This window comes from Heterodontus francisci, chromosome 4 (genome assembly GCF_036365525.1).
Source record: "Heterodontus francisci isolate sHetFra1 chromosome 4, sHetFra1.hap1, whole genome shotgun sequence".
NCBI lineage: Eukaryota > Metazoa > Chordata > Chondrichthyes > Heterodontiformes > Heterodontidae > Heterodontus > Heterodontus francisci.
In genome coordinates, this window is record NC_090374.1 from 59,215,841 (window position 1) to 59,231,151 (window position 15,311).

At 44.9% G+C, this 15,311-nt stretch overlaps 1 protein-coding gene across 7 annotated transcripts in view; it reads left to right on the forward strand.

The window, feature by feature from the left end:
• The window catches only part of ssbp2b (single stranded DNA binding protein 2b), a 673,806-nt gene that overhangs the window by 172,395 nt on the left and 486,100 nt on the right, over positions 1-15,311 (forward strand). For all 7 annotated transcript variants that reach the window (XM_068029629.1, XM_068029630.1, XM_068029625.1 and 4 more), the window contains 2 exons: positions 14,494-14,566; positions 15,221-15,282. In XM_068029629.1, the coding sequence (XP_067885730.1) occupies positions 14,494-14,566; positions 15,221-15,282 (135 nt within the window). The remainder of the gene's footprint in view (positions 1-14,493; positions 14,567-15,220; positions 15,283-15,311) is intronic.

The window sequence follows — 15,311 nt, forward strand, 5'->3', positions numbered from 1 at the left end:
TTGTACTCAATGCCTCGGCCAATGAAGGCAAGCATGCCATACGCTTCTTCACCACCATGTCCACCTGTGTTGCCACTTTCAGGGAACTATGTACTTGCACCCCAAGGTCTCTGCTCAACAACACTTCCCAGGGCCCTGCCATTCACTGTATATGTCCTGCCCTGGTTTAACTTCCCAAAATGCATCACTTCGCACTTGTCTGCATTAAATTCCATTTCCCAATCCCTTGCCCACTTTCCCAGTTTATTTATATACTGTTGTAACCTTAGACAGCCTTCTTCACTGTCCACTATACCACCAATTTTGGTGTCATCTGCAAACTTACTAATCATGCCCCTTACATTCACATCCAAGTCATTCATATATATGACTAACAACAGAGGGCCCAGCACCGATCCCTGCGGCACACCACTGGTCACCGGCCTCCGATCTGAAAAACAACCCTCCACTACCACCCTCTGCCTCGTATCACCAAGCCAATTTAGTATCCAATTGGCTAGCTCACCCTGGATCCCATGTGTTCGAACCTTCTGGACCAGCCTACCATGCGGGAACTTGTCAAAGGCCTTGCTAAAGTCCATGTAGACAACGTCCATTACCCTGCCCTCGTCAATCCTCTTGGTCACCTCCTCAAAAAACTCAAACAAATTCGTAAGACATGATTTCCCATGCACAAAGCCATGCTGACTATCCCTAATCAGACCTTGCCTTTCCCAATGCATATAAATCCTGTCTCTCAGACTCCCTTCCAATAACTTTCCCACCACTGATGTAAGGCTCACCGGCCTGTAGTTCCCTGGCTTATCCCTGCTGCCCTTCTTAAATAAAGGCACAACATTAGCTATCCTCCAGTCTTCCGGTACTTCACCCGTGGCTAACGATGATCCAAAAATCTCTGCCAGGGCCCCAGCAATCTCCTCCCTTGCTTCCTATAGCATCCTAGGATACATCTGGTCAGGCCCTCGGGATTTATCCACCTTAATGTGCTTCAAAAACCTCCAACACTTCCTCCTTTGTAATGTTGATATGCTCCAGGATATCGCTGTTCCATCCCTTGAACTCACTAGCTTCCATGACCTTCTCCACAGCTAATACAGACGAGAAGTATTCATTTAAGACCTCGCCCATTTCCCGTGGTTCCACACATAGATTACCACACTGATCCTTAAGGGGACCTACTCTCTCCCTGGCTATCCTTTTACTCTTAATATACATATAGAATCTTTTAGGATTCTTCTTTATCCTATCTGCCAGGGAAATCTCATGGCCCCTTTTCGCCCTCCTAATTTCCTTCTTAAGTGTACTGCGACATCCCCTATACTCCTTGAGGGACTCGCTTGATCCCAGCTGCCTATACCTGACATATGCCTCCTTCTTTGTCCTGACCAGACCCTCAATATCCCTCATCAACCAAGTTCCCTAAACCTGCCAGCCTTGCCCTTCCATCTAACAGGAACATGCCGGCCCTGAACTCTTCCTATCTCACTTTTAAAAGCCTCCCATTTGCCAGACGTCCCTTTACCTGTAACCAGCCTCTCCCATTTAACTTTTGAGAGTTTCTGTCTGATGCCATCGAAATTAACCTTCCCCCAATTTAGGACTTCAACCTGAGGACCAGTCCTATCCTTTTCCACAACTATCTTGAAGCTATAATGGAGTTATGGTCACTGGTTCCAAAGTGCTCCCCCACAAGTGCAACCACCTGCCCATCCTCATTTCCTAAGAGGAGGTCGAGTGTAGCCCCTTCTGTAGTAGGGCCATCCACATACTGCTTCAGAAAACTATCCTGGACACACTTAACAAATTCTTCCCCATCTGATCCCTTAGCACTAAGGCAGTCCCAGTCAATATTAGGGAAGTTAAAATCACCTACTATTACAACCCTGTAATTCCTACACCTATCTGTGATTTCCCTACATATATGCTCCTCCAATTCCCACTGACCATTGGAGGAGCATATAGTAGAATCCCATCAAAGTGATCACCCCTTTCTTATTTCTAAGTTCTACCCATATGGCCGTGCTGGACGTTTCCCCCGGGATATCCTCTCTAAGTACTGCCGTGATGTCCTCACGAATCAATAGTGCAACTCCCCCTCCTCTCTTACCTCCACCTCTGTCACGCCAGAAGCATCGATATCCTGGAACATTGAGCTGCCAGTCCTGCCCATCCCTCAACCACGTTTCTGTAATAGCTTTAATAGTGGTTAGCACCGCAGCCTCACAGCTCCAGCGACCCGGGTTCAATTCTGGGTACTGTCTGTGCGGAGTTTGCAAGTTCTCCCTGTGTCTGCGTGGGTTTTCGCCGGGTGCTGCGGTTTCCTCCCACAGCCAAAGACTTGCAGGTGATAGGTAAATTAGCCGTTGTAAATTGCCCCGAGTGTAGATGGGTGGTAGGGAATATGGGTTAGTATAAATGGGTGGTTGTTGGTCGGCACAGACTCGGTGGGCCGAAGGGCCTGTTTCAGTGCTGTATCTCTAAATAAAAAAATTAAAATAAATCACAATCCCATGGACCAATCCATGCTCTGAGTTCATCTGCCTTAGCTGTGAGGCTTCTTGCATTGAAGTAAATGCAGTTTAGCCTATCAGACCTTCTACGCTCCCTGTCCTGCCCCTGCCCGGCCTGCCTACTGGACTTGCTTGCTTTAACCTCTACATTTGCCTCAACTATCTCATTGGAGAGACTACTACTTTGGGTCCCACCCCCTTGCAAGGCTAGATTATACCCTCCCGAGTAGTACTAGACTTATGCTCCTGCCAGATGTGGAACAGTGCAAGGTTGCTTGAAGTCCTCACAGCCGTCAAATCGGGGAAAAAAGAAAAAGTTCTTCAATAGTAGAACAGTCCGTAGTCTAATTCAACAGTAAGTGATGCTTTCCTTCTCTAGCGATGAATTTCAACAATTAACAACTTGCAAACACTTTTTAATTAATCAATTGGCTTTAGAATTTTTGAGAGATAAAAGATTGTCACAGTCTAAATTTCCTGCCTTCAGTTTAAATTCTCCGAGATCTCTGATTTGGCTTGACTTTTTAGAATTTTGAGAGAGAATAATAAATAAAGACAAAATTCTCTTCAGTTTAAATGGTCTGTTTCTGCTTTCAGGTGCTAACACACAGTTGTCAGTCTGTTTCACTGGGTTCGAACAGTCTGTCTCAACTAAAATGCCAGTTCAAAAGATAATTGCAACATTGTACATCCGGTCCTTGGTCTCTGAATGACTGTTGCCGGGTAACCAGGATGCAGCTTCTTTGAAGCTGGTTGGTTCCCTCTCCATATGGTTGTATCCAACGGCAGCCAAAATGCACTTTCTCTAACTCGGGGCGGCACAGTGGCACAGTGGTTAACAGCACAGCCTCACAGCTCCAGCGACCCGGGTTCGATTCTGGGTATTGCCTGTGTGGAATTTGCAGGTTCTCCCTGTGACCGCGTCAGTTTTCGCCGGGGCCTCCGGTTTCCTCCCACAGCCAAAGACTTGCTGGTTGATAGGTAAATTGGCTATTATAAATTGCCCCTAGTATAGGTAGGTGGTAGGGGAATATAGGGAAGGTGGGGATGTGGTAGGAATATGGGATTAGTGTAGGATTAGTATAAATGGGTGGTTGATGGTCGGCACAGACTCGGTGGGCTGAAGGGCCTGTTTCAGTGCTGTATCTCTAAATAAATAAAATAAATAAATCAACTCCTGAGGCTTGCTGGTTCTTAAAGCAGTACAGCTCCTTAAGTCACCAAAAGTAGGTCCCACCACTCGTATTTGCCAATGGCTAGCTCCCAGAATCAAGCTTTTGTCTTATCAACTTGGCTTCAGCTCTGCAATCTTTGAAATCTGAGCTTGAATAGCTCTCGTCACATGCCTCTGGTCAAATGACAATTTGTTTTATCTGGTTCCAGCCCGTTCTATTTCTCCAGAACACTGAAGTTTTAGTTTCATTTTCAAGTTGGGGTCTGTCGCAAAAAAAAAACAAGCTTTGAAAGCAGAGTCAGCCCACTTAACAGAATTCAAAAGTCATCTGTTAAAAAAACCGTTGGTACATGCTCATCCACTGGCCTCATGCTGTGGTCTGCATCACAATGTGAAGTTGAGACTGCTTTGTATCAATGTGCAATTCCACCCTATGGGCAGAATTTAATGTGCCTCATGGGAGTGGGTTGCAAGGCAGTGGGGGGAGGGAGGGAAGGTGGGAGTGGAGTGCCAGTCTCCTTCCCGACGCCATGCAATTATCTCAGCGGCAGAGAAGGTTGAGGATGGCCTTCCCGTCCAGAAGCCAATTGAGGCCTTATAGCCATTTAAGGGCCTCTTCTTGCTGATCGCAATCTGCTAGCAGCGGGGTGGGTGCACTCTGCCAGGTGGGCAGATCGCCCAGTAAAATTGGGAGTCTGCCTACAGGTTTGGGCATGTGCACTCCTGATTGAGCACCTGTGGCCCATGGAGGCACCCCCAGCAGCAAGAGCCGTGCCTGCAGAAACATGCCCCCAGCCCTCACCAATGACCCCCCACCCCCACCGGTGGCCTGCCTGACTAACTGGCCCAGGTGACCCCAAACCCACTTAACTGGGTTCCAGTGCGGCATCCGTGATGCTCTTCCAGGCTGAGTGCAGTCCTAGCAGTAGCCACTGCTCCCGGTGGCACTGCTGGGACTGAAGGGTTGCCGGCCCTCTGATTAGCTGGCAGCTCTTGGTGGTGGCTCCCATCTTTTAAAGGGATGGGAGCCCCGAAGCCAGGCAGTCAATTACGTGACGGGAACAGAACCAGGTCGGGGCTCCTGGAGATGGCTGAGGGGGGTTGCCTCCAGCTTTCTAGCATGCCATCGGGGCCATGGCTGCCCACATTAAATATAGCCCTATGTGTGCTAAAACTTGTGGATGAAATTCGTTTGACGTTCAGAAAATACTTTTGAGCAAAATACTATAAAACCATATCATATAAAATGACTGGACTAGAACACTTCATTAAAGGTAAATGATTTATCTTTGAAGGTAAAATGCTAGTTGGCATCATTCCATCAACAAAAGATGATGGACATGCAGTAAACAATCCATTTAGGTGAGGTGTCTTCTCTTGGTGCACTTTTGCTGATGACAATGAAGGCCAATCCTTGAGAGGATTGTTCTGCCACAAATGCCACACGTGAAGCTGTCAAGTGATGCTGTGAATTATTATTTTTGGCCTTGGCACCTATACCAAGCTTCTGTAGCCACTGGTCGTCATGGTAGCGCACCAGTACACAGGATGTGTTGCGATTTCCCTCTTTCACCAGCTCGGTGCGATTGTCGACATTTAGGGCCTTCATGTCACGCTTGCAAGCATCCTTGAAGTGGAACTTTGGGCCTCCCACTGGTCATTTGGCCCCAGCTACCTCACCATACAGAGAATCCTTGTGTATGCAACTGTCTTCCATCCTGTGGATGTATCTAATCCATCAAAGCCGCCTCTGTTGGATTAATGCCAACACACATGGGAGCTCTGCCTTTGAAAGAAATGCCCCATTTGTGATTTTGTCCTGCCAGTATATACCCATAATAGTCCACAGACTGTGAAGATGGAAATTCTTGAGCTTCTTTTCCTGGTAGCCGTAAGTTGCCCATGTATCACAGCCAAAGAGCATGGTACTGAGAACACAGGCCTTATAAACCATCAGCTTGGTCCTAACGGTATAAACCATCAGCTTAGTCCTAAGGGTCAACATGGTGTTATCCCATGCACATTTTGCGAGTTGGCCAAAGGTGGTAGCTGCTTTCTCTATGCATGTATCAAGCTCCACATCAGGGATCAGATTTTCTGTCGCCACGGACCCAAGAATGTGCTAACCACTTTCAGTGGGGTGTTCTAGTAATGTGATCAGAGGTGGAGACGCACCACCTTGTTCCATGACCATGGTTTTCTTGAAGCTTATAGTCAAGGTGAACAAGTTACAGGTGTAGGAGAGACAGTCCATGAGTCTTTGTAGCTGGGTTTCCATGTGAGCAACTAATGCAGCATCATCAATGTAGAGGAGTTCTCTGATCAGAACGTGATGTGTTTTTGTCTGCGCTTTCAGCCTTGATAGATTGTGGAGCTTGCCGTCTGACCTAATATGCAAGTTGACTCTTTCCATATCTACAGGGAAGGCAAAGGTCAGGAGCATGGAGAAGAAGATGCCAAACAGACTGGGGGCCTAGGTCACACCCCTGTTTCACTCCATTCTTGAAAATGGAATTTGAAAAAGCTGGGCGTGCAGGATAAATTCATTCCCAAAAAGAACATGCTCAGCCAAAAAAAAGTGTGACCCTGAGTAGTTCAACTGAGACATTTGGAAAAAGATCTTGCTGCCAAAACAAAGTAATAACAATACAAAAAAATCTTTTGGTACCACAACAGCAAGAGGTCAGTCAGAGAAGAGATTAAAATAATAAAAAATGCAATGAGCCTGGAAATTGAGGATGAGCAAAACATAGCACACACTCTGAATGACTATTTCCTCCAAGTAGTCACAAGAGAAGTCATAAGCAACATGCCTCCTTCAAAGATATCTCAAGTAAAATTAATAACTTCCATCTAATAAGATAAAGGTGTGAAAAGTTAAGACGCCTTAAAACAAAATTAAAATCCCTAGGGATAGTTAACATTTATCCCAGAGGGCTGAGAGAGACTAGTGAGGAGATTTGTGAGGCACTGATATTCAGTGTGAGGGTCAATTGATGCTGAAGCGGTACCATTAGATTGGAAACAGCGTCATGTAGATCCCCTATTCAAAAAGGTGACAAAACAAATGGGGAACTACAGCCCCTTTAGTCTTCCGCTCCATGTAAATTAATGAGATTGATTATCAGGAGTAAAACTGATCACCTGTGCAATATCATACATAGAACCACACAATACAGAAGGAGGCCATTCGTCCCATCATGCCTTTGCCTCTTTGGTACAGCTACCGAATAATTCCCATTCCCCAGCTTTTATCCCATAGCCCTGTATTTTTTTTTCTTCATGTCGTGAACAGTGAGTCACATGGGGAAGATTCTGGCTGACGAACGTCCTTGATTATGTTTGCGTAAGTAACCACACAAGTGGATTATGGAAAGCTTGTGATGTTGCTTTCCAAAAGACTTCTGATAAAATTCCGCACGAAAGGTAAACCTGGTATACTGGCTGAAAGGTAGGAAAAAATACATAAGTAACCTGGATTCAGAAACTCAAAGTGGTCAAATTTTCAAAATATAAAACTAATAAGGGCAGTGGAATCTGCAGAGCCAGTTAAGAAAGTACAGTATGATTTGGGCAAGATATGTAAGTGGGCAAATGATGGCAGCTGAACTTTAATACAGACAAGTGCATACACAAACATATGAAAGAAAACTAGATGATGTGTACTCCATGAACAGAGTTAAAAAAGCTTTGGATGAAGCTGAAAGAGACCTACAAGCCTCAGCAGTTCAATGCAAAATGTGTCCTTTTTGAAAACGCCAATCAAATGCTAAACTACATAGTCTAAACAGCATAGTATTACTCAGTAAATTATCATTAAACAGTACAGTGCCTCTAGTTAGGCTCCACCTTAAATACTGTCTCCAGTTCTGGTTACCAAGAAGCCAGAGAGACATTCAAGCACAAGAGTTAGGGATCTGAATTATGAAGAAAAACTGGAGAAACTTGGACCATTCTTCTTAGAAAAGAGATGACGAAGAGCTGATCTTAGAAAGGTATATAAAATTGTCAATTGTATAGAAAAAGTTAGCCTGGAATATTACTTCAAATTAATTGTGGGAGTAGAACTAGGGAACATAGAAGCAAACTTGCAAAAGTACATTTAGAACTGTTATCAGGACTACTTCATATATAAAGTAATGATCATTTGGAATAGACTTCCAAATAAGTTAATTACATAGGCATGAGGACAGATTTGGCCCTAGTGGACTGGGCAGAAAGACTAAAAAGGTAGGACAGTGATGAGCAGTGGCAGATGTTTAAGGAGATATTCAATTCCTCCCAACTAAAATATATTCCAGAGAGGAAGAAAGATTGTAAGAGGGGGGAGAGACATCCATGGCTCAGCAAGGAAGTTAAGGAGAACATAAAGACAAAAACTAAGGCATACCATATTGCAAAGGCCAGTGGCAGGCTGTAAGATTGGGAAACTTTGAAAGATCAGCAAAGGGTTACTAAAAAAGTAATAAAAAGAGCAAAGGTAAATTATGAAAGAAAACTAGCGCAAAATATAAAAACAGACAGCAAAAGCTTCTACAAGTATATAAAAAGGAAGAGAGTAGCTAAAGTGAATGTTGATCCCTTGGAGGATGTGACTGGGGAGTTAATAGTGTGGAACACAGAAATGGCAGAGACATTAAATCAGTATTTTGACTCAGTTTTCACAGTGGAGGACACTAGTACCATCCCAATAGGAACAGGTAGTGCAGACGTTATAGAAAGGGAGGAACTTTGAACAATCATCACCACTAGGGAAAAAGTATTGAGCAATCTATTGGGATTGAAGGCAGACAAGTTCCCAGGGCCTGATGGCCTACATCCTAGGGTCTTAAAGGAAGTGGCAGTGGAGATAGTGGATCCATTGGTTATAATATTCCAAAATTCCCTGGATGTGGGAAAGGTTCCAGTGGATTGGAAAAAAGCTAATATAACGCCCTTATTCAAAAAGGGATGGAGGCAGAAAGTAGGGAACTATAGACCAGTTAGTTTAACTTCTGTTGTTGGGAAATTGTTAGAATTATTAAGGAAGTAATAACAGGATATTTAGAAAGTCAAAACGCAATCCATCAGAATCAGCATGGTTTTATGAAGGGTAAATTGTGTTTGACAAATTTGCTAGAGTTCTTCAAAGATGTAACAAGTAAAGTGGATAATGGGGATCCTGTAGATGCAGTCTATCTGGACTTCCAGAAGGCATTTGATAAGGTGCCTCACAAAAAGTTAATACACAAGGTAAGATCACATGGGGTCCCTCCTTCCCCCCACCCCCTCGCACCCCCTTCCCAGCTCCCCCCTCGCTCCCCCAGTGCCCCCTTCCCCCCCGCACATCCTTCCCCTGCACCCCCTCCCTCTCGCACCCCCTTACCCCACCCTTGCCCCCTTACACCCCCTTCCCGGCTCCCCCTTGCACCCCCCGCACCCCCTTCCCCCCCTTCCCCTCCTCCTGCACCCCTCCCCTTCGCACCCCCACCCCTGCACCCCTCCCCTTCGCACCCCCTCGCCCCTCTCACCCCCTTCTCCCCATCCCCTTCCCCTCCCCCCTTGCACCCCCTTCCCCCCGGCATCACCCGCTCCCTCTTCCCCCCGCACCCCCTCCCCCTCGCACCCCGTCCCCCCTTCCCTCTTCCTCCATGAAATTGCACAGTTTACTTGTTAGGGCCCCTGCTCAGGGATAGGAGCTAACAAACGCACTGCCTTGTGGGTGTCTCAGGAGAGACCAAGGCTGAGGGAGTAAAACGTAAGAGAAAATCCGGAGCAGAATCCCTAAGGTTGTCATGTGTCACCTTTGGCTTGTTTCTGGCACTTCCTGCAGCCGTACTGGTGCCAAACGTCATGCTCTGCACTCTTTTGGTGGAAAACAGCCAACAAAATCGGAACTCAGTGATGCAATTGATTCTCCAGCCAGTGGAAAAGCCCTTGGAAAGGATGGCATTACTCCTGAAATAATCAAGAGTGTCCAGCCTGCTATACTCTCTGCACTGCATGAACTGTTCCCCCTGTGCTGGGTTAAGGGAGCAGTGCCACAGGACATGCGTGATGCCAATATCATCACCCTCTATAAGAATAAGGGTGACCGCGGTGACTGCAACAACTACTATGGAATCTCTCTGCTCAGCATAGTGGGGAAAGTCTTCGCTCGAGTCATTTTGAACAGACTCCTGTAGCTGGCTGAGCGTGTCTACCCTGAGGCACAGTGCGGCTTTCAAGCAGAGAGATCCACCATTGACATGACGTTCTCCCTTTGCCAGCTACAGGAGAAATGCCGCAAACAACAGATGCCCCTCCAAGTTGTTTTCATAGATCTCACCAAAGCCTTTGACCTCGTCAGCAGACGTGGTCTGTTCATGCTACAAGCAAAGATCGGATGTCTACCAAAGCTACTAAGTATCATCACCTCATTCCATGACAATATGAATGGCACAATTCAGCATAGCCTCATCAGACCCCTTTCCTATCCTGAATGGCATGAAATAGGGCTGTGCTCTTGCACCTACACTATTTGGGATCTTCACCTCCCTGCTGTTCTCACATGCGTCCAAGTCTTCAGAAGAAGGAATTTTCCGCCACACAAGATCAGATGACCGGTTGTTCAACCTTGCCCATCTTAGAGCGAAGACCAAAGTACAGAAGGTCCTCATCAGGGAACTCCTCTTTGCTGACGATGCTGCATTAACATCCCACACAGAACAGTGGACAGGATTGCGGCTACCTGCAACGAATTTGGCCTCACCATCAGCCTCAAGAAAACTAACATCATGGGACAGGACATCAGAAATGCTGCATCCATCAATATCGATGACCACGCTGTGGAAGTGGTTCAAGAGTTCACCTACCTAGGCTCAACTATCGCCAGTAACCTGTCTCTCGATGCAGAAATCAACAAGTGCATAGGAAAGGCGTCCGCTGCTATGCCCAGACTGGCCAAGAGGGTATGGAGAAATGGCGCACTGACACGCAACACAGAAGTCTGAGTGTATCAAACCTGTGTCCACAGTACCTTGCTCTACGGCAGCGAGACCTGGACAATATATGTGAGCCAAGAGCGACGTCTCAATTCATTCCATCTTCGCTGCCTCCAGAGAATCCTTGGCATCAGGTGGCAGGACCGTATCTCCAATGCAGAAGTCCTCAAGGCGGCCAACATCCCCAGCATATACACCCTACTGAGCCAGCGGCGCTTGAGATGGCTTGGCCATGTGAGCCGCATGCAAGATGGCAGGATCCCCAAGGACGCATTGTACAGCGAGCTCGTCACTGGTATCAGACCCACTGGCCGTCCTTGTCTCCGCTTTAAAGACGTCTGCAAACGCGACATGAAGTCCTGTGACATTGACCACAAGTCGTGGAAGCCAGTTGCCAGTGATCGCCAGAGCTGGCGGACAGCCATAAAGGTGGGGCTAAAGAGTGGCGAGTTGAAGAGACTGAGCAGTTGCCAGGAAAAAAGACAGAAGCACAAGGAGAGAGCCAACTGTGTAACGGTCCCGACAACCAATTTTATCTGCAGTGCCTGTGGAAGAGTCTGTCACTCTAGAATTGGCCTTTATAGCCACTCCAGGCACTGCTTCACAAACCACTTACCATCTATAGGCGCTTATCCATTGTCTCTTGAGACAAGGAGGCCAAAGAAGAAGAAGAAAAAAGAAGATGCAGGGATAGAAGGTACTATAGCCAAATTTGCAGATGACACTAAAATAGTAAGTTGCAATAAAGAAATAAGAAATTTACAAATAGATCTGGATAGTTTAGGTGAATGGGCCAAAATTTGGTTTAATGTGGATAAGTGTGAGGTTATCCATTTTGGTCGGAAGAATAGAAAGGCAAATTATTATCTAAATGGAGAGAAACTTCAGAGTGCTTCGGTGCAGAGGGATCTGGGTGTCCTTGTGCATGAATTTCAGAAAACTACTATACAGGTGTAGCAGGTAACAAGGAAGGCAATTGGAATTTTCGCATTTATTGCTAAAGGAATAGAGTATAAAAGTAGGGAAGTGTTGCTGCAATTGTACAAGGCATTAGTGAGACCGCACCTGGACTATTGCGTACAGTTTTGGTCCGCTTACTTGAGGAGGGATGCAGCTGCATTGGAGGCAGTTCAGAGGAGGTTCACTAGATTGATTCGAGAGATGAGGGGTTTGTCTTATGAAGAGAGATTGAACAGTTTAGGCCTTTACTTTCTCGAGTTAGAAGAATGAGAGGAGATCTAATTGAGGTATATAGGATGATTAAGGGGATTGACAAAGTAGACGTAGAGAGGATGTTTCCTTTGGCGGGGCTATCTAGAATGAGAGGTCATAGTTTTAGGATAAGGAGTAGCAGATTTAAAACAGAGATGAGGAGAAATTACTTCTTTCAAAGGGTCGTGAGTCTGTGGAATTCACTACCCCAGAGTGCGGTGGATGCTGGAACATTGAGTAAATTTAAGGAGGAGATAGACAGATTTTTAATTAGTAAAGGTTTGAAGGGTTATGGAGAACGGGCAGGAAAGTGGAGTTGAGGCCGAGATGACATCAGCTATGATCGTACTGAATGGCAGAGCAGGCTCGAGGGGCTGAATTGTCTACTCCTGCTCCTAGTTCTTATGTTCTTATAAGATTAAGGAGGCAAAACCCTGGAATAATTTGAAACAATTAGATGTTGCAATAGGGAGAAATTAGTATTTATTTGGATGCATAAATTAACTTGGGCCAAATGGCTTTCCACAATTGGAATGATCTTGAGGTTAGCCAGGGTCTGAGAATAGGTTGTCTACCTGCTGCTGTAGTTGATGTGCATCAAGGGGCCTTGCTAAAGGGAGAGCTAAAAGAACAAGGATAGTGTGTGTGTATATATATATTTGTTTGTTTGTATTTTCTTTTCCATATCATCTGCCAGTACATTCCTGGCTTTTGGTGGAATAACCTGGTTTTGGAATTTGTTTGTTTGCTGAAGCAATCCACAATGAAATGGACATTACAGAGCAACTTTAATTGATCAACATCTGAGAATAAGTGAAATCATCTAATATAGTCTTTACTGTTTTGCCAGAAATAGGGAAGGTCTTCTTCTATAATTACTCATGTGCCAGAGTTTAGTGACCTAACAGTGGCATTCTAGTTCTCTCTTACCACAGAATAGTAGCACTGCATGCAATGAATATATGGTATAAAAATGTGATTTTTTTTAAAGGAAATAGTCTTTTTTTTTTAGAATATTACAGCGCATTACAAGCCCTGCGGCCCTCGATGTTGCGCCGACCTGTGAAATCATCTGACCTACACTATTCCATTTTCATCCATATGTCTATCCAATGACCACTTAAATGCCCTTAAAGTTGGCGAGTCTACTACTATGATTGTAAATTTCATGTAACAGGGTACCACCTCCAAATAAAATTGATAGGTGCCTGTGACACTTATGTAACACCACATTGGGCTGAATTTTACCCTTGGCAGACTGGAACCGTCCACTGACTGAAAAGTCGGTGGCGAACCCGCTTCCGCCTGGCCCAGGGATCCGGACCGCATTTTGCAGTCCCCAGACCTTTAATTGGTCTCAGGCGGGACTTCCACATCATTGAGACAGGATGTCGCACCGAATGGAGCTGCTGGTCAATCAGTGGGCCGGCAGCTCTTAGTCCCAGCAGCGCCACCGGGAGCGGTGGCCACTGCTGAGACTGCAACCCAGCCATTGGAAGGAAGATGTCAGGGAGCCCCGGAATGAAGTTAAGTTTTTAGGGCCTTGCCGGGGGTGATCAGTCAGGCCCCGGCGAGTAAAGGGTGGTCGATTGGGGAGACGGGGGGCGTATTGGGTGTTGGGGGTGTTTAGGGCAGCCGGGGTAGCCCTCCGTTGGGCACAGACTGCCTGATCATGAGGGCCCTCCCCTCTCCCAGGCTGTCTGAGAGCCGCCTGATTTTGTCAGGTGGCTTCTCTTGGGCCTGGGCCATCTGACCGGCCACAGGTAAAATCCCCCTGGCGGCGGGCGGAGGCCCTTAAGTAGCCAGCTAATGGCCACTTAAGGGCCTTGATTGGCCTGTGACAGGCGTGCCACTTTTTGCTGTTGCTGCCCTGCATAAAGTAGTGGCTGGAGCCGGTCGGGAAGGGCCCCCGAGCCTCCCACTCCATTTTATGCCTCCCGCCCCCGCCAACTTCCCGCTCTTTGGGGAGGCCTAAAATTCAGCCCATTATCTATAACCAGTCATTTCAGTAAGTTTCTGTTTCAATGATAATGCACTAATAGTAAAATCTGGTAACCCACCACTATCTCTGGAACTTTCTGACTACATTCTGCTATGTTGTGGATAAATCCAGTTTGTAATATTTCACTTGAAGGATGCTTGGTTCTCCTTTCTTCTAATGCTTTCTGGGTGATGATTTCAAGTGTTAAAATCTCCTAATTGTTTTCTCTTAACTACTTACCCAATTTTCTCCATTATGAAAAGTAGTTTTGTAAATTAACTTATTGTACATGGATGCAAATGGCATCAAAATTGAAAACAAACTGTGAAATTTAACATAAAAAATTAAAATTTATGTTTTGATGAAAATTATGACATTAACTCAGAAGGATTAGTACATGCAAGATATCAAAATTTTATAAATCTTTGGCATTAACACAGCATCATTGCTTTCTTGCTGGCTACCGTTATATTTTATTTAAAAAAGTTTTAAAATGTCTTAATTTTTTTTTAATGCTGGAACATTAATTTAGTACCATGACTGACATGGCTGAAACATGCCATATATGGTTGTGTGACTCATTTTAACTTCAAATGAACATTTTATGTATTGAAAATTGCCAAAATAATGAAATCATTTGTGTTTATATTGCAGGTTAGCACTGTATGTATATGAATATCTACTTCATGTAGGAGCACAAAAATCAGCACAAACATTTTTATCAGAGGTGAGCCTTCCTTAAGCTTAATGCATTTTTGGTTTAGTTTGTTATGAATTTTCAATCTTGTGGACTTGCAGATTTTACCTTGTGTAATAAACTGGGCAAAATATGCCTCAAATTGGACTTCTACTCTGTGTACAATTTAAATAACGTTATTTATAGTTGTGAAAATGAGTTGGAATAATTTTAAACCCTCATGGGTTCAGTTGGACATTTGAAGGACTCCTAATACCCTATTTTCAAACAGGAGATGGAACTGAGTTTCCACGTTATTTCACATCTGGTGCTATACTATTGCAAACTGGTAGTTGTGCTGTGTTAAATACAGGCACAATGTGAAAGTGAGGATTTGAATTTGCATCCAGTTACTTTTGGAGCCAATTTTAAACTGGTATCAGGAGCTGGAAGTTTAAATTCTGAAGTAAACTGAAGTACACAAATGTGTACTGATTACATAGTATATTATACTGAAGAAAAACTGTGAAATTACAACAACTTTGGATTCACATCTAACCTGTAAATGTGGTATAAGAGCCCATGTTTTTAAGTTAATGAGTGTAGGGTGACTGGATATATTGTGGGCATTGCATTTTAATTGTTCTTTTGTCAAATTACAGTACATATGTAGATGCAATGGTGTGATCTCAATTTATCTTTTAGATACGATGGGAGAAAAACATTACATTAGGAGAACCACCAGGATTCTTACATTCGTGGTGGTGGTAAGTTTATTTTATTAATGTCTAATATG